Source organism: Rhineura floridana, chromosome 1, assembly GCF_030035675.1.
Source record: "Rhineura floridana isolate rRhiFlo1 chromosome 1, rRhiFlo1.hap2, whole genome shotgun sequence".
NCBI classification, from domain to species: Eukaryota; Metazoa; Chordata; class Lepidosauria; order Squamata; family Rhineuridae; genus Rhineura; species Rhineura floridana.
Genome location: NC_084480.1, coordinates 28,169,150 through 28,193,563, shown reverse-complemented (window position 1 = coordinate 28,193,563; position 24,414 = coordinate 28,169,150). Strand labels below are relative to the sequence as shown.

The 24,414-nt window shown below is 41.9% G+C and overlaps 1 protein-coding gene across 4 annotated transcripts in view; it reads left to right on the top strand.

Moving 5' to 3' along the window:
- The first annotated feature begins 1,174 nt into the window (after positions 1 to 1,174).
- Positions 1,175 to 24,414, top strand: part of RICTOR (RPTOR independent companion of MTOR complex 2) — a 124,027-nt gene continuing 100,787 nt past the window's right edge. Inside the window, exons 1-2 of one of the 4 annotated variants that reach the window (XM_061616766.1) lie at positions 1,175 to 1,491; positions 1,658 to 1,705. In XM_061616766.1, coding sequence (XP_061472750.1) covers positions 1,443 to 1,491; positions 1,658 to 1,705 — 97 coding nt within the window. In that variant the 5' untranslated portion in view covers positions 1,175 to 1,442. Of the gene's footprint in view, positions 1,492 to 1,657; positions 1,706 to 1,802; positions 2,554 to 3,120; positions 3,157 to 24,414 lie in introns of those variants that run through there. The other 3 variants (XM_061616786.1, XM_061616756.1, XM_061616775.1) reach the window with 3 other exon arrangements.

The window sequence follows — 24,414 nt, the reverse complement described above, 5'->3', positions numbered from 1 at the left end:
GGAAACACAGAGAAGGTATTACAGAGATCACACCCACAGTGGTAATTATTGTAATTTTCAGTACCTATATAACATACCAGATATCCAAGAGTCATAAATAAGGAGGAAATAAATGTAAAAACTGACATACATACAAGAAACCAAAGGAGAGAAATGATAATAATAGGCGGAGGAGGATTGGAAACACATGAGACATGTAAACTAAACAATACAGGAAGCAAAGATAAATTAAGCAACATTAATTTATATCACACTATTATTTAGAGTACTTTTATACAATGTACATATGTAAAATAGGGCTGACAACATGGAAAGGCAGAGGATTAAAAAAAGGAACATTAGAAAGTCCAGGTTTCTTGCAGATTCAGTGGACAGTAGAGTACAAGATTGTTTAACCAAAGACATCTGTCCATAAGGAGGCATGAGTGGAAGGGGGGTGCCAGTAACTAATAAACATGAACCACTTACTCTATCAATGTAAAGTGTTGTGTTTCCTATTGTGCCCCGCTGTGGTTTGACATTTATTCCCATCATTAACTGATTGCATATAGCTGCCCATCAGTAAAGATTCCCTGGGAGGTTTAGAAACAAAACCAATGGGTTGTATTCCACTAAATCCTACTGAAGAGCAGATCCACTGAAATTCGTGGATTTAAATTCGTCATGTCTATTAACGCCAATGGGTCTACTCTGAGTAGAACTAGTATGGAATGCCACCTAATCTTTAATAAAAATACAATATCAAAACCAGCCTTTTGTGTCTGAATAAAATGCGCAGATGCACGCGTACACGGGGCTGCCCCAGATCTGTGGAAGAGCGTCCCTGAGGAGATAGGGCAGGCGCTCACAACCTCTGCTTTCCAGAAACAATGGGAGACGTTTTTGTTTTGACGGCCTTTTCCAGTCTCTCTGCTGTGCCTCAGGCATTCATTTTGTATTGTTTTTAAATCTATCCTCATTCTCGGTTGTTTTAAAACTGTTTTTCATGTATGCCGGTAAAGCGCCTTGCGACATTTGTAAAAGGCGATCCATAAACAATGTTAATATGTTCAATATGCGTTAAACACAAGCCAACCAGACTGGCAGCCGACGACTCATTTACCTGCTCTGAGGAGGAGGCTGCAACAGCCGCAACATTAGCAGCAGTACCCACTAACGCCTGCCGGCTCCCTCAGCCCGCCCTCCCGCCTCAATAACGGCCGGGATAGCTCCTTATTGGCTGCCTAAGACCGGGTGTCGCCCGCTCCTCCCTCAGCATCCGCTACTCGGGAGAGCGCGAGCGAGCGAAGAGCTGAGAGGGAACGTTGAGCGGCTTTGGCGCTCCTGAGAGACGGTCGAGCGGGCCCTCCAGCGAGTAACTAAGCAAACCAAGCAGGCGGCTTCCTCAGCTTTCTCGCGAGATCACGCGAGGTTTCCGGTGTTGTGACTGCGGGGCCGTAAACATGGCGGTGAGTCTCCGCGCCCGCTCGCTGAGGCACCTCCGTATTCGAGGTGAGGAAGAACCTGGGCTTGGCCTACGCCTTGGAGGGAGGGAGGAAGGGTGTCCCCCCGCTCCCGTCTCAGCATCCCGTTCCACGTCCTCTCGACTCCCATATCTAACCAAATCTCGTTTTCTTTTCCCTCTCCTTCCCGACCCCCACCCCCAAAAACCACTCAGGCCGGAACGACAGCGGCGAAGAGAACGTCCCCCTTGATCTCACCCGAGGTAACTGAGTGGGCCCTGCAGAGGGAAGGGGTGGGGACCCCGTAGCCAGCTCCTCCCACAGTCTCGCCCCCCTCTTCCAAATTCTAGTGTGTGTTTTCGAGATGGGAGTGAATGGAGGCTGCTAGAGCTCAGGCATAGGGGAAGAGGGGAGAGCCTAAGGAAGGGTCGTCTTACAGATTCCTCACAGCAGCCGGTCCCCACCTCACAAGTATGAATAGGGGCAATAGTTGAGGATGAAAAATACCCAGGGCTGCAAGCCAATGCAGATTAATTTGGGATTTAGCCCCATGGAGCACAGTGGGTCTCGAGTATACATGGGTAGGATCGGCGTGCACCCTCATACATTGGGAAGGAGTCCCCTTCTGTTCAGTGGGCCTTCCTGGTAAGCATGCATAGGATTGAGCTGCCAACCTAATTTCGTCCCCATTGCGGGTGGGCCTTTACTTTTTCATTGCCAAGTTAGTGCTGTACTTCTCTTTTTAGCTAGATAGGGTAAGTGGCTATGAGAAAACAGCACCCATCTTCCTAGGCTTCTCCCTGTCGCCCTTGTTTTATCACTGGCCATGGGGAAAAGTGTACTGCCCTTGTAAATGGAAATAGTTTGGTTTTTGGTTCAAATCGTGAATGGTGAAAAGAATGTGAGGAAATGGTGAGAGGCAAGTAGGCAGCTTATGAAAACCACAGGGCCCACCATGCAAATACTGGAATCCTGTCCTTGATGAGGAGAAATCTTAAGTCATCAGAGGGGGCAGTGGAGTCTCACTCTGATGAGCTGTTTCCTGAGGCACTGTTGACAGAGGGGGAAGGGGGAACACGAAAACAATCAGCAGCTGATGGGCTCTTGGCAGGTACGTTGCTCTCTCCACCCCCCAGACTTGTTTTGTTCAGCTTACCCTGCTGCTCGTTCATTATTTCCCCTCTGCTGGCTGCAGATGGGGCTGTTTAACAGCGTTTAAGCTTTTCAGAGCGTGTGCATTGAAGCAGCCAGCAGTATGTAAATTCCAGCGGTATTTCCAAAGGCATCCGGTTCTCTCCAACAGTCAGCTTGCAAATTGATTCTGTGTTGTCAGTGATCTGCTTGGAAATAGTCCACCACTGCCTGACTTTGTTGATATTTACAGTTAAACTCATGACTGCCAGTCCCTATAGGCAAGCTGAGTTTTAATATGTTTGGATATAAATCTTAAGACAAGGTGTTGGTTAGAGTTCTCATTATAGTGACATTTTTGGCTGCTTTGAATATTTGCTATAGATTTTTTTTCATACTTCAGTTACAGGCATATACATTCCCCCTTTTTTTAAACACTTCAATTGCTTGGTTTTACTTAACAGCAATCTGTTAGTATGTTAACAGCGTTTACATTTTACTGAAAGCATTATAGTGAAATCTATAATGTTTTCATTGTAATATTTAGGTCCTACTAGGAGCCAGATGACTCCCCAGTAGAAAGGTACCACTTTATTCATCCCATATATGTGTTTTCTCTATCTGAACATTACTAGAGCAATGTGAGACTAGAGTGCTGCTGTGGTAATATCTGAATTGGGACTAAGTTAAATTTGGAATACAGTGTAGAAAAATATTTGAAATTCAGTGTTGTAGTTCAAAAGTGGATTGTTTTAAAGGAGCTTGTTTTAGTTGTCCAGGTTTTGTATTTGTCCAGTGTATACCTTTTTTAAAAAAAACAACTGCTTTGTGCTGTGCTAGTTTATGCAGATTTCATATATTTGTTGAAAGTACTGAAGGAGAAACAACTAGTTTACGGGGAAGTCTCTAATCTTTCTTTTCAAGATTGTTACTTTGATTTGTTGCATTAGAAAATTCAGCCTATGCCATCTGCATGCTGTAGTTGCCAGTCCTGGAGACACTGAGAATTCCTTATTTATCAAGGATTTTTTGTTTCTTTTGTTCCCATGCAGTCCTGCTCATTCCCATATTGTGTTAGAGCTCCTATTACCACAATTACATTGGTTTAACTGCATGTAACATTAACTTGAAAACATTAACAGATTTCTATTACCTTGTCTATTTCTTCAAACTCATTTCAGAAGATTAAGCCCACATATGAAGAGAAATTTATTTAGCATCCTGCGTGATGCTATACTTTTTCTAAAACTAACCTGAGGCTAGCTATCTTTAATGCTTGTCCCTTGATATCTTAAAGTGAACACTGCTATTACCTGTGTATGTGTTTTCAGCTCAGTGATCCTCGGATAACAGTTCCTAAACATATTCCTAACCTCTGATCTGTTTTTACTTTCAAGTGGTGAATGTGAGGTTGAAATAAGCTAAACATGATTCAGTACCGCATGGCAGGTACTCTCAGCTTGTTTCCTTCCTTAATATCCAGATCAGTAATCCTTGTAAACAATAGCAGGGTTGTGTCTCTGGTGGATGGATAGAACTATGAATTATGACACAGTGTGGAAGTGGTGGTAGCATACCCACAACAAGTGACTTGTGAATTTTGCTGTGCTTCTGTGGCTTTGGGCTCAAAAGGAGCAAAAACATCTTTACTCTGGGGATATGGGTGTGCTCCCCTTTCAAGTACTTCAGGTGAGGACCCAAAACTGGAAAAAGGATATGTTATTTGCACATTTTCTTTGTATTATTCCATGTCACATGCAAAATCACCTTGGAGCAGGTCTGCATAACTTATGACCCACTAAGATACTAATAATAATAATAAACTTTAATTTATAGGCCGCCTATCTGGCCAATGGCCACTCTAGGCGGCGTACAATAAAGCACGATAAAATACATGGTAAAATATGATACAATAAAAACAATATAACCAGTATAGCACAATGCAAAATTACAATATTTAGTAGAGTTGTCAGTAATACAATTCTGAAGCTAGTTCACCTTAGAAGTCTCAAGTTCATAAAGGCCTGATGGAAAAGCCAAGTCTTCAGGCCTCGGCGAAATATATATAAGGAAGGGGCATGTCGAAGATCTATTGGGAGGAAGTTCCAAATCGTGGGGGCCGCCACAGAGAAGGCCCTCTCCCGAGTCCTCACCAACCCAATCACTTTAGTTGACGGGACTGAGAGGAGGCCCTGAGTGGCAGATCTTGTAGGGTGGCACAATTTATGACGTTGGAGGCGCTCCATCAGGTATACTGGGCCGAAACCGTACAGGGATTTATAGGTTAATACCAACACCTTGAATTGAGCCCGGAAAATAACTGGAAGCCAGTGTAGATTGTACAGCACTGGGGTAATATGATCATAACGGCGGGTGTTCGTAAGTAGACGAGCCGCCGTATTTTGTACCAGCTGTAATTTCCGGACTGTTTTCAAGGGCAACCCCACGTAGACCGCATTGCAGTAGTCTAAACGAGAGGTGACCAGAGCATGTACTACGAGTGGGAGCTGGTGGACAGGAAGGTAGGGTTGCAGTCTTCGTATGAGACGCAATTGACCCCAAGCTGCCCGGCACACCAGTGAAACCTGAGCCTCCATGGACAGCTTGGAATTAAGGATCACCCCGAGGCTGCGGACCTGGTCCTTCAGGGGCAATTTTACCCCATTAAATACCAGGTCGATGTTTCCCAACCCCCCCTTGTCTCCCACGAGCAGTACCTCAGTTTTATCAGGATTCAGCTTTAGCCTGTTTCTTCCCATCCATCCACTCACGGATTCCAGACACTTGGACATGGTCTCCACAGCCGACTCTGGTGAGGACTTAAATGAGAGGTAGAGCTGAGTGTCATCCGCATATTGGTGGCACTGCAGCCCAAACCTCCTGATGATAGCTCCCAGCGGTTTTACATAGATGTTAAATAGCATGGGAGAAAGGATAGAGCCCTGTGGCACACCGCAATTGAGGGGCCAAGGGTCTGAAACCTCATCTCCCAATGCCACCTGCTGGTGCCTATCGGAGAGAAAGGAACGGAACCAGTTTAATACTGTGCCTCCTATTCCTAATCCCTCCAGATGATCCAGCAAGATACCATGGTCGACGGTATCAAAAGCCGCTGAGAGATCGAGGAGGACAAAAAAGGTGGATTCTCCCCTATCTAATGCCCTCCTCATATCATCCACCAGAGCGACCAAGGCTGTTTCAGTTCCATGTCCAGTTCTGAAACCCGATTGGTATGGATCTAAATAATACGTTTCATCCAAGTGCGCTGACAGGTGATTGGCCACCACTCGCTCAATGACCTTGCCCAAGAATGGTAGATTTGAAATTGGGCGGAAGTTGTTTCAATCTTGGGGATCCAAGGAGGGCTTTTTCAAGATGGGCTTTATAATTGCCTCCTTGAGGGCTAATGGCAATACACCCTCATTCAAGGATGCATTTACCACCGCCTTGATCCCTTCGCCCAATTTCTCTTTACAGCTCATAAAGAGCCATGACGGGCATGGATCAAGGAGACAGGTGGTAGGTTTCACAGTTGACAGCACCTTGTCCACATCCTCAGAAGGAAGAGGCCGAAACCGATCCCATTGGATCACATTATGACTGGTCAACTCTGGTCCACTATCTGCATTCACGGTATGCGAAATCGAGCTTCTTAGATGTTCGATTTTATCAGCAAAATGCTTTGCTAAATTGTCACAGGAGGCCTTTGAGTATTCCAAGGGTTCCTGAGCAACTGGACCAACCAGGCTTCGGACCACTTGGAACAACCTCCTGGAACAGCATTCTGCTGATGCAATAGAGGCAGCAAAGTAATCTTTCTTTGTTGCCTTTATTGCCACATGATAGGCAGCTACTGCTGCTCTAACTTGTGTCCAGGCATCTTCGGAGCGGGACTTACGCCACCGGTGCTCTAGTCGTCTCACCTCCTGTCTCAGAGCACGCAACCGTGGTGCATACCATGGTGCTGTCTGGGATCTTTCCAGGGGGAGAGGACGTTTCGGGGCCACTCGGTCTAATGTCCTGGTGATCTTTGAATTCCAGTCCATCACCTGGGTTTCGACTGAGTGACCTTCAGCAGGTTCCGATTCCCCTAGCGCAATCAGGAATCCTTCTGGATCCATCAGACGCCTGGGGCGGACCATTCTAATAGGTCCTGTGCCTTTGCAGAGGGTGTGTGGCATCGAGAAGTCTACGTTTACCAGATGGTGATCTGACCATGACACAGGGGTAGAGGTAATAGTCCCTAACTTCAGAGCACTTTTCTCCTCCCCCAGGACAAATACAAGGTCGAGAGCATGACCGGCTACATGGGTGGGCTCAGTATTACTAAGGTGCAGTTCCCAGGAAGTCATGGTTTCCAGGAAATCCCGAGGGGCTCCATTGAGAGTGGTCTCGGCGTGCACGTTGAAGTCACCCACCACCAACAATTCTGGGGACATCATACGAACACCCGAGACCACCTCTAGCACCTCAGCCAGGGATTTTGCTGTGCAGCGAGGCGGGCGGTACACGAGCAGGATCCCTAAACTGCCCTTCGGGCCCAGCCTCCAGTACATGCAGTCAACAAACTTGGTCCCATGGAGAGGAGACCTGGCAAAGACCAGAGACTCCCGATAGATGACAGCCACTCCCCCTCCCCGCCTTCCTTCCCTCGGCTGCTGTGCATAACGGAAACCTGGCGGGCACATTGCCTCTAGAATAGGTGCCGAGGCTTCGTCCAACCAGGTCTCCGTTATACATGCCAGGTCTGCAGATTCATCCAAGATCGTATCATGGATGCAAGATGTTTTCTGTTCCACAGACCTGGCATTGCACAACAGCAAACGAAGGTTGCTTGGAATCCTGCATCCCCCAGTTATCTTCAGGTTATAGGCAGACCTGGAACAAGGGATGGATATTACACATCGATCCCTTGTTCCTCTAGTCTGACATGGTCTGCCATCAGCACCACTCCATCGTCTGCCGCCCAACGTTTGTATACATTGGTCCCCATCCCTTTTTGTCACATCACCCCCGGATTTACATATGCCCCTATCCTTAAGTGCCGGAGAATTGGTTCTTAGTCAGTTTGGGCACTGTTGTGGATTTTTTTCTTGATAATTTATTATTTGATCCGTTTCTTCTGAAGATTGAGAGATTTTCTGTTGATTCTCTTTAGATGAGAATGCTTTTGAGTAAGATGACTGCTTCTGATCCCTAACAGTTGTTTCAGGGCAAAAAGAAGAATTATTTAAAAACTTCTTACTTTCAAGGGCAAATAATAGTTGTTTTAGTCTGGTAATTATCTCTGACTGCTCAACTAGAGTAAAGATGAATGCTCTTCATGAGTAATGCCGTGTGGTCTTCTAGATCGCCAAGAAATCAAAGTTTATTGAGCCCCTGGTCAGCTGACATACTTCATTGGTGAGCTGCAATAAAGCCTTTCCAACCCTGCTTGAAAAAAAGACAGTAACTTTTGTATGACTGAGGAATAGTCAAGAAAAAGAGCTGAAATAGTCTGCAATTCTTTTTTCCTGTAGACAGGGTGAAAGTTTGAGACTTTGGGATAATTGCCTCTAAATACTGAATGTGTAAACAAGCTCTAAACTACCCATTTTTATTTAACATCAGAAATGTTTAAATATTTTAGAAGACTTGAGAATCCCTGCTTTTATCACAGTATAAATGGATAATTGTATCAAGAATGCAGTGATAACATGTAATTTAATCAACTAAACAAACATAATGAACCAAAATGGCATAATGTATTCAACAGAAAATAAACATTGATGAACTTGACAATATAACAGTATGGTGTAAGAGATATCAAAGGCTTGAACAGGTTTCAACCCCACATGATCTTCAGCAGGAAACTACAACAATTTAAAAACAAAGCTGCGCCTGCTGGGTCTTATAAAACCCAAGTATTTTGGTTCAGTATGAATATTTAATTCAGAGGTAGGGGACCTGTGACCCTCCAGATGTTGGACTCCAACTCTCATCAGCCTCAGCCAACATGACCTGTGGTCAGAGATTATGGTACTTGTAGTCCAGCAATATATGGAGAGCCACAGATTCCCCGCCCTTAATTTGTTTCTTCAATATATGTTATTTTTGTATACCTTTTTCTTAACATCTTGGTTTGGTTTATGGTTAAGGCTAGATCATTTTTGTGTTGTTGATTATATCAAGTAACATCTTTGACAAGAACATGGATGATTAATATTGAAAAATGTGGAATGCCACAACTTCTTTATCACAATTACATATACATTGCCACAATTTGTGCATAGAAATAGATCATGGGATATCTGTCACATTAGGACTTCAGTATATTATCGAAGTATAATCATTAACATATACAGTGTGACTTCATATGTTACAAATATGCAAAATCATGTTTATTTCAGTGTGTGTTGAATGTCTCAAGTCCCAATGTTCAACACTTGCATGATTATTATTGTTATATGCCTTTAAGTCGATTACGATTTAATGGCGACCCTATGAATCAGCGACCTCCAATAGCATCTGTTATAAACTACCCTGTTCAGATCTTGATAGATTACATGAAAAATATGCTATGTTCCAAATGAACTATTATTTTAGATTGTGAAATATCCTGGTGGGAATGAAAATCTGAAGGACCTATGGATAGGATTCTGCAAATGTGGTTGCCATTAATGTCCAGGAATCTTTAAATTTCATTTTTGGACAAGCACAAACTAAAATCTCTCTTTCCTCCCAGGGATAGGTGTCTTGTCCATCAGCAATGAAAGAGATCCACTGCCCTCTGGAGTCCTATGTGATGACTATGTTGACAGAATTCTAAATATAAGTGTTCTCATTGCTGTGGTCTCTGCTTTATACATTGGAAGCTGCCTTATACCAAGGCCAGTCTATTTGTCCATCTAGACCAGTACGAGGCAAAACGTTCACGTAACTGATAGAAAGCCTGTAGCCCTCCTGCTGCTATGCAGACTCCAACTGTTAATTAAGCCTGGCCCTTCTTTTGTTCTAAGATCAACATCATGAATACTTTCATGATGTTAAGGCTACAGGCAAGACTGTTTAAAAAGGATTTCTCCACAAATCTAAGCTTTTGAAATTAAAATTATGGCACTTTTTCTAGTATTTGTCTCACTCTCATTCTTGATAGTGCTGGTTCTCAAATACTTTCTTAGAGAAGACATACCTCATGATGTTGAAGACTTCCCCTTTCCTGCTTTTTCTATTACTTTGACCTAAGGCTAACAGCTTGTCAGCCTTAGTGCGTCTCAGCCCACCATTTGAAAATAGCTGTTTTGCATAATACAATTCATACTACTTAACACTGATATGAAAAGTACTCATTGAGGGCAGGAACTTAAATCAATACATTTTTTATCTTCATATTTGTATACAGCCCATCCTACAAAGAGCTCAAGGAAACATATATTGGGTTAGCCTGTTTTTATATTTACAATAGCCCTTTGAGGTAAACTAAGCAGAGAGAGGGTAATGCTATGGTGAATCAGGGATCTGAACCCAAGTTCTCCTAGTTCAAGTTGAGCACACTGTCCACTACTCTACAATGCTTAGCCAGCTGGGCAGGACTAGCCTCAGAGGGAGGCAATGGTAACCCCCCCCTGAATACTGCTTACCATAAAATCCCTACTCAAAGGGTCACCATAAGTTGGGATCGACTTGAAGGCAGTCCATTTTCATTTTTTTATGTATGTATATAAATAATATGCACATCCATGCACAAATTGTTGAAGTTTAGAGTTGCAACAGGCAGTTTTTTGAAAGGATGAAACAATGGAAAGTCTTTGTAAATATAGTACTGTGTTCACAATCAATGCATTGGGATAGATTAAAGTCAATAATTAAAATGCATTATTGTTTATTTAAAACAGCTTTTTAAAGCCTTCAGTTAGGGTAAGCATCTCTGAAAATTAGCCTGGCTTAGAAGGAAATCTGACTTTAATGAAAGCAGACATGTTAAAGCATGTGTTCAGTAATACTGAATCATGGCTATTTATCAAATATTGAGAAAAAAGAGACTTGGTGAAAAAGTTGATTTCTGAGGTTAAGATACACAATAAAACAGGTTATTTACTGGATTTATTATTATGGGCTTCTGAACCAAGAAGTATGTGCTTCCTGCTTGGCCAAGGATTATCAAGTCTGTCATAGGCTGTAGGAGATACCAACTTGTGACTGCCTTCAACACATTCTCTGTTCCTTCAAACCATGGTTAAATATTCAGTGTCTGAATACTAGTTGCTGAGTTAGAGAGAGTGCTGTTGCACTCAGGTCCTGCATATGTGCTTTCTATAGGCATCTGGTTGGCCACTGAGAACACGATGCTAAACTAAATTGACCTTTGATCAGATCCAGCAGGGCTTTTATTATGGTCTTGAGGTAAGGGAATAACCAGTGTGTACATGTGTGCTTCCTCTTCCCCTCATGCTTGTGGCTTGGAAAGCACTTTCTGGCTTGTCAAACCAGAGTTTGCAATGGCATTTGAATTGGCAAATCTCTGTCTCCAAACAAAGATTGCAAATCATCATTTGGAGTACCAGAAAACATGGAACAACTCAGGAAGTGGGGTTCGGGGGCACTGTACTTCGGTGGTTCTGTCCCAAATCCAAAGCCCTTTCCAGAAAGCAGATATGAGAAGCCATTGTTGACTGCCATGGGATTGTCCTGTGGTGTCTGGCAGGGTTCTATCTTGTTCTCTGTTCTATTCAACATCTTTCTGAAATCACTGGGAGTGATCATCAGATTTGGAGTGAGATGCCACCAGTATATGTGAAAGACAATCAGCTTTCTGTCTCCCATCTGAATCAGTAGAAGGTTAAAGTGGAAATAGTGATGGATTGGATGTGAGTCAATAAATTGAAGCTGAATCCTGTGTTATGAGTTCAGAGTCCTCAAGTTCAGAAGGTGGGGAGACTTCCTCTTCTGGACATGGCTGTACTCCCCTGGAAGGAGCAGGTCTGTAGCTTGGGCACACTTCGAGATCCAACACTGTCCTGGAGGCTTAGGTGGCTTCAGTGGCTAGGAGTGTCTTTCCAGCTCAGGCTGGTTCACCAACTATGGCTCATTTTGGAGAAAGATGGTTCGGCCTCTATACTCCATGCTCTGGTAATCTCCGGACTGGACTATTGCGATGTGCTGTACCTAGGACTGCCCTTGAAGGTGATTTGGAAGTGTCTTATTAGTCTAATATATTGGTGGATGTCCAACCTGTCCTGGATGGGGTTGCACTCCCCCTGAAGGAGCAGATTTGTAGCTTGGGGGTTCTCCTAGAACCATCTCTGTCACTTGAGGCACAGGTAGTCTCGGTGGCACAGAGTGCCTTCTACCAACTTCGGTTGGTGGCCCAACTACGTCCCTATCTGGACAGGGATAACCTGGCTTCAGTTGTCCATGCTCTGGTAACCTCCAAATTAGATTACTGCAATGCAGTCTACATGGGGCTGCCTTTGAAGATGGTTCGGAAACTGAAGCTTGTGCAAAATGCAGCAACCAGATTGGTAACAGGAACCAGACGGTCCGAACATATAAAACCGATTCTGGCCCGCTTGCGTATGTTTCCGAGTTCGATTCAGGGTGCTGGTTTTGACCTATAAAGCCTTCCACGGCTTGGGACCACAGTACCTGATGGAACACCTCTCCCAATACGAACCCACCCGTACACTACGTTCAAGATCAAAGCCCTCCTCCGGGTGCCTACTCCAAGGGAAGCTCGGAGGGTGGCAACAAGGGAGAGGGCCTTCTCAGTGGTGGCCCCCAAATTATGGAATGATCTTTGTGACGAGGTGCGTCTGGCGCCAACACTGTTATCTTTTCGGCACCAGGTCAAGACTTTCCTCTTCTCCCAGGCATTTTAGCATGTGTTTTAAATTGTTTTAAATTTTAAAATTGTGTTTTAAATTGTTTTTAAAATATGTGTTTTAAATTGTATATTTGTTTTAATGTTTTTGATTGCTGTAAACTGCCCAGAGAGCTTTGGCTATGGGGCGGTATACAAGTGCAAGCAATCAAACAAACAAACAAACAAACATTCAAACAACAGAACACAACACAACCAAATTACTGGCTAGGGTTCCATTTAGAACTTGCATAATCCCTGTTTTAAAGCAACTGCTCTGGTTGCTGGTTTCTGGGCCCAATTCAAGGTGCACATGTTAGTGTTTAAAGCTCTAAATGACTTAGGCCCCAAATATCTGAAAGACCATCTCTATTCCTACTGACCTTTTATAGTGTTAAGAGTGGGCTCTCTTGATAGTTCTCAGAAGTGTGGAGAGTGGGAAGTCTCTATGTTTTGGAACTGTCTCCCCACAGAGGTACATCTAGCATCTTCATTTTACAGTTTTAAGTATGCTTAAGACACACCTCTTTATCTTGGCCTTTGACAGTTACGGTATTTTGTTTTGAGGGACCCACCTCTTTTGCTGAATTCATCGTGTTCTGTTGGAATGGTTTCACTTGTTTTATAACTGTAACAGTTTTATCTGTTGTAATTACAGATTGTTGTAATCCACCTTGGATCTTATGGTGAAAGGCGTTTGGCTTATTCATACGTAAATAAACAAACATAATGTTTGAATTTCAACTACTATTTCACAAGTATTCTCAGTTAGACAAGCCCCTATGGATATTTTTTTACTCCTATTTTGTAACCATCCAATTAACTGGTCCTGTAATATGTTCAGTATGATACTTACTACGTTGCCAACCAAATAGTATAGATATATTCCTTTTTTTCTCATGGAGCAATGCTACTTTGTCCAATAATGACAAATCCATACTTCTGAAAAGGTGTGGATAATTGTTACAGCCTAATCCTATGCATGTTTACTTTGAAGTTAGTCTCACTTTGTCTTAATTGTAAAAGGTGCATGAGTGATCTTGGTTTGAATCCTCATATATAAACAGAAGTCAGTTGCTTCTCTTTGAACAGATTGAATTCTGCAATGCAAATACAAAGGGATGTGGGGAGTTTGGCTGAAGGTTTTCAATTATGTTTCTATATTATATGAAGAGATGATTTTGTTTTAAAACAATATGTTTTAATTGTTGTAGCAATTGCTTAGTATGCAGGCTTGTTCAGATACATGAATTTTAAAATTTATTGGTGAGTTTTCCCATTTTTAAGTTCATAAGTCTACAATTTAATTGGAAAATATTTTCACAACCAATGAGTTCATTGGTAGAAGTTCTGATATCCCCATAATATAGAAACACATGAAACGGCAATGAATTTCATTGGGATTCTTCATGGTCAAATACTTTTCAAGATTATTTAAAACATTTCAAAATACCTACTGTGAGTTGGTAACAGCACCAGTTCCTGTATACCGTAATGAAAGGATAAAGCCTTGTTACAACTTTTCTGTAATGTTCAGAAAAGGATACCATGTAGTGATTAGCTATTTTTTTGTTTTAGTATGTTCAGGCAAAACAGTTGGTTTTTTTTAAAAAAAAATCTTGTCTAGCATTAGTTTTCCCTTTCTTTTTCTTTTTTGGCCTAGGAAAGGGACGGGGAATCTCAGGCCTATGAGTGAATGCAGCCCTCCCAGGCTTTTTGTCTAGTCCTTGGAACACTCCCCAGGCCACATCTCTCACTAACTGTGCTTTGCACATTCAAGAATTTTTCCCTGGCTAGAATGTGTCTTTGAACTCTGATTATGCATCTTGCTTGCATGGATGAAGGTGTGGGAGTAGAAACTAGCCAACTGTACAAAGCTGAAATCTACATTAATTGTTCTGCCCACTTTTGCTTCTTCCTACCTACTCCTGGTATGTAAACACCCCTCACCCCCTGGAAAGTTGCCCAGAAGGGAATGTGGCTCTTTGGCTGAAAAAGTGTTTCCACCTCTGGTAGCTCTATTGCATGCCATAAAGTTCTATGATAATTTTATTCAGTGTGTATGTGTGCGGGATATAAATCTAATAAATAAATAAATAAATTTAGCAAAGCAAGGAGTTTAATTTCATAGTCATCTTTTGTCCTATGTAGGTGCTATCTCAAGAAGCAGTCACCAGTTGAACTGCAGTATGCATTTTGATTCTTGTTTCATCAGCTCATGCAATGATTGAATGGTTCCCTGATGTTACTTTTTCCACTTAAGTCTACAGCAATAAAGACTGTGACCAGAATGTTTGGGACTGTCTGTGAGATGTCTCATTTTGCCGCTATAGTGGTGACCTTGCAAATATGAAGTACAGGCAAGCATACATTTGGAAGCCTATCAAAGAGTACTACTGGCCAGAGCCCAGAATATATTTCAAATTTTAATAGCTATGATCCAGCTCTACATGGAGCTGAGAGAACATTTCATGTTCCTGAGCACCATGATGATGTGGCATTTGGCTTCCCCCCCCCATGGCCTGAAGCAATCCAGGAAGATTGATTGGTACTTTTGTTGCAGTAGTAAGATAGACAAATTCTAAATGTGTATACTTAATGAGAACTCTGAGTCAAATGTTGCCTGATGAAATGCCAGCTGACATTCAAGTCTGCCTCAGAATTAATAGGCAGAGCAATACACAGTAGAAGGCCCTATGATTTTGATTTCTGCAAACAAGTGGGTCTATATTCTATACAATTTCTAATACACTATCCGTACAATGTAGCCTAATATGCCTTTTTGATGTAAATAAAACCTTTGTGTAATGTAATACTTGTATATTTAAAGAGAAGGATGTAAAGCATTTTAGTATTTTGTACAGATGAAAGGCTATGCAAAGAAATGTGTATATTATATGAACTGAAATTTTTGTAAGCTGTATTTTTATCAATCATTTTTATAAGCCTTTCTCCCTGAATGGTCCCACAAGTCAGGTTACAATGAAATCTTAAAAACTATTATAATACAGTTCAAGTCTATTAATAAAAAAAAGTCAAGGAAAAACAGCAAGACAAAAAAAGTATTCCGCAAAAGATCAGCCACACAAAAGGGCTGTAAGCTGCTTTAAATAGAGCAGCAGTCAGTTGATCCTGCAGACTTCATGGGGGAGAATATTCCTTAAAAAAATCTGCCACTACTCCTAATCAGTACCAGTCTTTTACCAAGCCAGGAAAACAACCACAGCTGGGCCCCATTCAGAGATCTTAATAGCTAAGGAGACTTGTATGGGGAAGGTGTTCTATATCCAGTAGCAGCTGGCAGGGTGGCTCAGGCAGGGCTGTGTTGCTGACCAGGCTTCCCAACACTGCACAGTTATTGAGAGAGGGAGGGGCAAAGCAGCAGGTAGTTCAACAGGTGGTAGTCTGCCACTCCTTCTGCACCTGCACTGAGCTCCCTACTGCCTTGCCTCTCTCCATCTTGGTAACTGACAGCAGTGTGCTGCATTGGAAGCCTAATCAGCAGCGTAGCTCCATCCACTCTGCTAGACGCTACTGTCTATATCGCAGGGGCTTAAAGCTCGAATCAGCATGTTGAATTCAATACTAGAAGCAAATAATCAGCCAGCAGAGTTCTTTTAACACTGGCATAATATGAACCCAGTGACTAGCATCTATAGGAGATGTAACTCTCCCAGTTAGCAAGTTTGTCTGGCTGACAGAGAAGGGAAGTTTCAGTGTTGAAAACATCTACCTCTGCTGTCTTGCACATCTTTTTCATTGCTTCTGGTGCTAAACTAGGGGAAGGGGGAGATGGATGGGGGCATCTTAAGTCCTTAGTTTGAGAAATATTTTTGGGGTTTTCGGTAATTTCCCTGGGAAACATGGAAAAATCCTCAGCCGTTCTGAGGAGAGTCTTGGAGGTAAGTGTTTATCTAAGGTTCATGTTTGCCATTTTCTGTTGTAGCATGAGGTATAACTGAATTATACCTAATTAGCTGAATGTGTCTATCAAAATCTAGATCTGTGCTGAAGATGACAATTGGTGGAAACAAGTATGAGGAAATCTGAAACTGGCCTCTTTTCTCCATCAGGTTTATTGTTGCTTCTCATACTCTTTATAAGGCAGTCTTCCCCAGCCTTGGGTCCTCAGATGTTGTTAGACCATCATCCCCATGATAGTGGGAATTGTAGTCCAATAACTCTATGGACCCAAGCTTGAGGAAGGCTGCTCTAGAACAAAGAAACTCAGCCTGGTCCGATATGATCCCTTTCCTCATGCACCACACACCTCCTAAGTTATCCCTAGGCAAAGCAGTCTGATAATTACATGTTATGTGTGTGTAGAAAAAGATCTCATGGACTTCTTCAGGGTTTGAATGCCAGATGAAGTATAGATGTAAAAAAATCATGAAAAAAATTAACTTTAGCCATTAGCTTACAACACATGATAGCTAAGTGTGCAACTGCCTAAGTTGTGAAGGAGTTGTCTGTTGGAAGAGACTACATCGGTTCTCTTCTGGTACCTCAAGGAACACACCAGAGTAGTTTGCGAAGTTAGAAAATAGTTTAGACCTCCCCAAGCAATCAGTTAGCATATCCTTGGGGAAAAGAGGCTTGCTTGGCTAGGTGAAAAGCACTGCGTTGAAGGTGAACTTATGCAAAAGTTGTGCGTACATAAGAGAAGTAGACCTGCTGTTCTTTATCTTGGAACATAACCAAATTAATGTTAAAATAAGAAGTGAAATATGCACAGCTTATTTCTCAGCATCCATTGTTGATTATGAAATATGTAACATACATTACAAGCTCTACTTATTTTATATCAAACTGAAGGAGTTTGCAGATGTGAAGAGCTGCTGTGACTCCTAATTTTTATAAAGTTTCAGCTAGACTAAAGTAATGACAACAGACGTTTTATGAAACTTTAAAGTCAACAGTGAAGACATTGAACTTGTCAAGGATTATCAATACCTTAGCACAGTCATTAAAATGGAGAGCATAGTCAAGAAATCAGAAGAAGGCTAGGACTAGGGAGGGCAGCTATGAGAGAACTAGAAAAGGTCCTCAGATGCAAAGATATATCACTGAACACCAAAGTCAGGATCATTCAGACCATGGTATTCCCGATCTCTATGTATGGATGTGAAAGTTGGACAGTGAAAAAAGCGGATAAGAGAAACATCAACTCATTTGAAATGTGCTGTTGGAAGAGAGCTTTGTGCATACCATGGGCTGCGAAAAAGACAAATAATTGGGTGTTAGAACAAATTAAACCAGAACCATCACGAGAAGCTAAAATGATGAAACTGAGGTTATCATACTTTGGACACATAATGGGAAGACATGATTCACTAGAAAAAACCATAATGCTGGGGAAAACAGAAGGGAGTAGAAAAAGAGGAAAGCCAAATAAGAGATGGATTGATTCCATGAAGGAAGCCACAGACCTGAACTTAAAAGATCTGAGCGGGGTGGTTCATGACAGATGCTCTTGGAGGTCACGGATTCATAGGGCTGCCATAAGTCGCAATTGACTTGAAGGCACGTACACACACAGGCCTATCTAATTTCAAAGTTTATTTGAAATTCAGATGCAGGTTTCCAGAATTGTTACAGTAGTGGTTTTACTGAATACCATTTATTAAAGCTCATGTTCTCATTTCAGTGACTTTAATGCTTTCACACAGTACAAGTGGCTGTTCTGACTTTCTTTTAAATTGTGTCACTTTCATGGCATACTGGGACTGATAATCTAATGTGGTTAAACAGGCATACAAATATGTAATTCAGTGTAACTCTTCTGACCTAAGAATCTTAACTTTCTTTTCGTTGCTGTTGAAAGACTGAATTTTCAGACCTTGTGATTGTGGAGAAAAAATTGAAAATATGGCCGCAACCTATACAACTGCATTCTTTTATATATATAAAAAAGCATACATTTAAGAGTGCATGATATCTTTCTGCAGTATAGAACTAGAAAGGCTGTTATTCATAGCTCTTTTCTTAATTTTCTGGAGTTGTGAGGTAGCTTAGCAGCAATACTTGTCGAATGGGATTGCCCATTAATTTTATTCAAAGTATATACTGGTTTACTCTTGCTCAGACACTTCACATAAAATTACAAGGCGTAGTGACAGCCACCAATTTGGATAGCTTTTAAGTGAATTAGCCCTATTTTCTATGAATTGGTCTATCAATGGCTGCTAGCTATGAAGGCTATGCTCTACCTGCACTGTCAAAGGCAGTATGTCTCTGAATCCCAACTGGTGAGAATCATAAGGGGGAAGAGTGGTGTTACACTTAGGTCCTGCCTGCAGGCTTCTCATGGGCATCTGGTTCTCTACTGTGAGAAAAGGATATTGGACAAGATGAGCCTTAGGTCTGTTTCAGAAGGGCTCTTAAATAAATTTTCACTAGTTACCCTGGTATTGTTAAAGGAAGAAAATCTGTTTTGTGTTTGGTTGTGGGGGTGATTTCTTTCTGCAATTGACTGATATCAGAAAAATGTGAGTGGTCATTGAGGAAAAGTTTTTCATATAGTTCTTCTGAAAAACATTTGTGTAGGATTTTCTGCTAGAGATTGGCTGTATTAATTGATATATTCTTGGTATCTTATCCTTTTAACATATTAGTGTGGCATATAAAATGAGTTTGCTATGTTTGCTCATGAAATGTTTGTATTTAAAGCACTAGCCTGGTAGCCATAGGTGGCAAGGAGTTGCATGCTGGTGGACCCCACTCCATCCCTACTCTGTGCCAGTATAATAACCATGATAAGAAGGATTCCAGAGAAGGAGAATCCACCTCTTCCACACCCAGCATAGAAATGCACTGACCTGCTAGACACTAACAGATAAAAGACAGTATTAACTAACCTGTCCCATCAGCACAAGGATTACTGCTAGCACAATGGGACTCTTCTTCCTCCCTCCCTCTGCATGCACCCCACACCCTCTCCAAATTTGCTGTGGAGGGTTCGGGCAAACCCCAAAACAGGTTTAGGGGGCACGTGGGGAGGGGGTGAGTTCTATTGCGCAAGCAGAAATCCTTGCAGTGACGGAACTATTTACCTAGCACTACGTTGAATACAAACCAGTACTACCCTGGTGGTGGTGTCTTATCTATATATACCTCTGTGTGTGCATGTGTATAATTTATTTAGCTACTGTACTCGTTGTTGCATATATATAAAAATATAATGCCAGAAAAAGAAATGCTGCTGAAGGAGGGATAGAATTCCAGCAGGTGTATAAAGTATTTTTCAGACTTGTGAACTTATTTACAATGCTGTTTTTGTCCATTTGTTCAGTAACTTTTAAAAAACAGATAAAGCAATGGTTAAGAATACATTTTTCTTCTGGGTCAAACTAGCCATAACAAAGGAGAGCCATTATCCCCCGTCTTTTTTTTTACTTCAAAGCAGTTGGGAGAGGCCTTCTAATTTGACAAAGCAGCACCGGATGAGAAGTGGGAGCTACCTGCCTTTCCCCTAAATAGGGCTATTAGCAACTTCAGGGAGAATTATTTCAATTTGAGGAAAGGGTTGATTTCCTTCTTCCTCAGCACATCTTACCTGCTTAAATTAGCAGATCTCCAATAATTGCTTTTGAAGACAAGAAAAGAGGGCCATCCTTACCATTAGACTAGAGTGAGGCAGCTGCCTCAGTCAGCAGATGCTAAGGGGCAGGGAGTAGAAAGAACTGTGTGCCATATGGCTTACCCTGTCCCCCCTAAGCTGATCTGTTGTTCTTAAAGGTAGTGGAGAACACCATCCCATTGCCAGTGTTTAGGTAAGATTCAGTTGCCAGTCTGATACACTTTTTAACATGGGAATGGCCTGGGAGGAGAGACGTCGTCTTGTCTGCCCCAGGCAGAAAAATATCTTGGGTTGACCCTCTCTGAGAGATCCAATCGGGTATCCCCCATATCATGGCTAGTTGCAAGAAAGCCACTAGTTCTTAATCCTAAATCCACCTATGCTATCCTAAAGCAATACTATGCAGCCTCTCAGATTGTCTGGTTTAACATGTAAAGCTAAACCATACATGTGTGAGCCTTGGGCTTAAACACTCCACCTTCCCCTTTCTTCTGGCACAGTTGTGAGGAGGAGATTAGCAGCTTTCACATTCTCAACTGTTCGTGACATAATTACTATCTGGACAAAGCGTGGTTAGCTATGGATTAGGGTAGTGGCAGGGAAACTGGCTCTCCAGATGTTTCTGGATTCATCCTCCTATCAGCTTCAGCCAGCATGGCCAAGGGTGATGGTAGCTGTAGTCCAGCAACATTTGGAGGGCCATATGTTCACCATCTCTCATTTCGGGAGACGACGTCACATTTGAAGTTGGCTTGCTTCCCTAACCAGGTTAATTGCAGGTTGTTCAGATTTGAACATAACAAACTGTGGTTAGTTTGAAGCAAAAGGTTCCAGTTTCGTTGCAGGTGCCCCATATATGGGGAGGGTGGAGCTCATGAGGCTGAGGCTCATTCACATGGCAGTAAGTCATAGTTTAGCATTGTCTGAATGCAGCAATTGTGAAAACTCTTGAGAATAGAGTTCTGTTCTGCTTGCTTTTTTTACCTCTTGCATTGTGCTGTATACTTCCATCATTTAGGAATGAAACATTTTCAGGTGAAGTAAATGCATGACTTTTTTTCAGTTGGAGACCAGGCAAGCCAAGAAGCGGGAAAAAAGCAAAAAACCTGATGCTGCTTCTCTTTTTCCAACGACAAAACTGAGAAGTTTTAGGTGTACTAGATTTTCTCATTTCCTTTGCCTTTTGTCTTAGGCTGTAGGACTGGTAGAAGGAATTTAAGTGTGCACATCTAAGGCTAGGACATTTCATACCGAAGGCTGGTAAAAGAACTCTCTAAAAGATTGGTTTTAGTGGTTTGTATGCACACTTTAACGTGGTGAGGGGGTTTGAGTGTGTTGAACAAGCTGAGAGCAATGCCGTCAGGAGTCTAGATCAAGAGGCTAGACTCCTAGCAGGGGCACCCAAGGAAGAATGGTCAAAACTGAGACACCAGACTGAGATACATCCAGACTCAGAGGAAGGCAATGGTACCACCTCTGAATACCTCTTACCACGAAAACCCTATGAACAAAGTATCAAAAATGCAACATGAGATAGTGCTAGAAGATGAGACCCCCAGGTCAGAAGGCACTCACCGAGCTACTGGGGAAGAACAAAGGACAAGTATGAATAGTGCTGTGACTAATGACGCAGCTGGGTCAAAGTCGAAAGGAAGCCCAGAGGCTGATGCGCACAGATGCGAATGGAGAGTCTGGAGTTGTACAACGCACAGAATAGGAACATAGAATGTGAGAAGCATGAACCAGGGAAAGTTAGAAATTGTCAAGCAAGAAATGGAACGTATCAACATTGCAATACTTGGCATGAGTGAATTAAAATGGATGGGAATGGGACATTTTCAATCATGCAACTACAAAATATTTTATGCATGAAATGAGAAATTAAGAAGAAATGGGGTTGCTTTAATAGTGAGAAGTGATGTAGCAAAAGCAATTAGGAGCTACAACGCAAGGTCTGACCGAGTGATATCAGTGAGATTAAACGGGAAACCTATTAACGTAACCATCATCCAAGTCTATGTTCCAATGGCAAATGCAGAAGAGAAATTGGAGAGATTTTACGCAGAAGTACAGGAAGAAACTGATCACAACAAAACAAGATGCACTGATAATCATGGGGGACTGGAATGCAAAAGTAGGGGACAGAGAAGAGCAAGGAATTGTGGGGAAATGGGGCTTAGGAGGTAGAAATGAATCGGGAGAAAGACTTATTGAATTCTGTGAAGCCAATAATTTCTTTCATGTGAACACATTTTTTGAGCAACCAAAAAGACAACTGTACATGTGGACATCACCAAATGGTCAATATAGGAATCAAATTGAAAAAAAGAGAGAAAGACGTCAATGGATGACTGAAGAAACGCTTAAAATTGTTAGAGAGAAGGAAAGCAAAAGGAGATAGGAACACGGTCAGAACCCTAAATGCAACAATACAGCTGTATAGAAATAGAAGAGGACAACAAAAAGGGAAGAACAAGAGCCCTACTCCAAAAGATTAGAGAAATGAAAGGGAAACTTAAACCAAGACTAGGGATGTTAAATAATCAACAGGGAAACACACTGACTGACCGAGATGAAATAAAAGGAAGATGGAAGCAATACCCTGAAGAACTCTATAAGAGAGATGCCAGGATGACAGTTTCATTCAAGGAGGAACCATATGATAAAGAACCAGAAATTTTAGAATGTGAGGTGAAAGCTGCTCTTAAAATACTTGAAAGAAACAAATCACCAGGAACAGATGGCTACAAGCTACTGAGACTGAATCAGTCCATATTTTGACAAAAATCTGTCAAGAAATATGGAAAACTAAACAATGGCCCAGACTGGAAGCATTCAATATACATTCCAATTCCAAAGAAAGGGGATCCCAGGAAATGCAGGAATTATCGAACTATTGCCATAATATCCCATGTAAGTAAAGTAATGCTCAAGATTCTACAACAAAGGCTCTTACCATATATGGAATGAGAAATGCCAGACGTCCAAGCTGGATTTAGAAAGGTAAGAGGTACAAGAGATCATATTGCAAGCATACGTTGGATAATGGAATGGACCAAGGAATTTCAGAAGAAAATCACCTTGTTCTTTATAGATTATAGCAAATCCTTTGAGTGTGTAGATCATGAAAAACTATGGAATGCTTTAAAAGAAATGGGGGTGCCACAGCATCTGATTGTCCTGATGCGCAACTCATACTCTGCGCAAGAGGCTACTGTAAGGACAGAATATGGAGAAACCGATTGGTTCCCAATCAGAAATGGTGTGAGACGGGTGTATTTTATCACCCTATTTGTTTAATTTACATGCAGAACATATACGGAAAGCAGGATTGGACCAAGATGAAGGAGGTGTGAAAATTGGAGGGAGAAATATCCATAATTTAAGATATGCAGATGATACTATACTACTGGCAGAAACCAGTAATGATTTGAAACGAATGCTGATGAAAGTTAAAGAGGAAAGCACAAAAGCAGGGCTACAGTTGAACGTCAAAAAGACTAAAGTAATGACAACAGAAGATTTATGTAACTTTACATAAAAGTTACGTGAGGACATTGAACTTGTCAAGGATTATCAATATCTCGGCACAGTCATTAACCAAAATGGAGACCATAGTCAAGAAATCAGAAGCAGGGCTGTGGAGTCGGAGTCGGGAGCAATTTTGGGAGGAGTTGGAGTTGGTAGAAATGTACCGACTCCGACTTCCAAATAAATTTTGATTGACAAGAAGCAATTTTGGGTGGAGTTGAAGTCGGACAGTAGAAAAATAGAGGAGTTGGAGTCGGAGTCGGACAGTAGAAAAATAGAGGAGTTGGAGTCAAAGGTTTGGTGTACCAACTCCACAGCCCTGATCAGAAGAAGGCTAGGACTGGGGAGGGCAGCTATGAGAGAACTAGAAAAGGTCCCCAGATGCAAAGATGTATCAATGAACACTGAAGTCAGGATCATTCAGACCATGGTATTCCCAATCTCTATGTATGGATGTGAAAGTTGGACAGTGAAAAAAGTGGATAAGAGAAAAAACTCATTTGAAATGTGGTGTTGGAGGAGAGCTTTGCGCAAACCATGGACTGTGAAAAAGACAAATAATTGGGTGTTAGAACAAATTCAACCAGAACTATCACTAGAAGCTAAAATGATGAAACAGGTTATCATACCCTGGACACATCATGAGAAGACAATAATGCTGGTCAAAACAGAAGGGAGTAGAAAAAGAGGAAGGCCAAAGAAGAGATGGATTGATTCCATAAAGGAAGCCACAGACCTGAACTTACAAGATCTGAACAGGGTGGTTCATGACAGATGCTCTTGGGGTCACTGATTCATAGGGTCGCCATAATTCATAATCGACTTGAAGGCACATAACAACAACAAATGACTCTATTGCTCTCAAGACAGATTGCTTCATTCATATTCTGTTC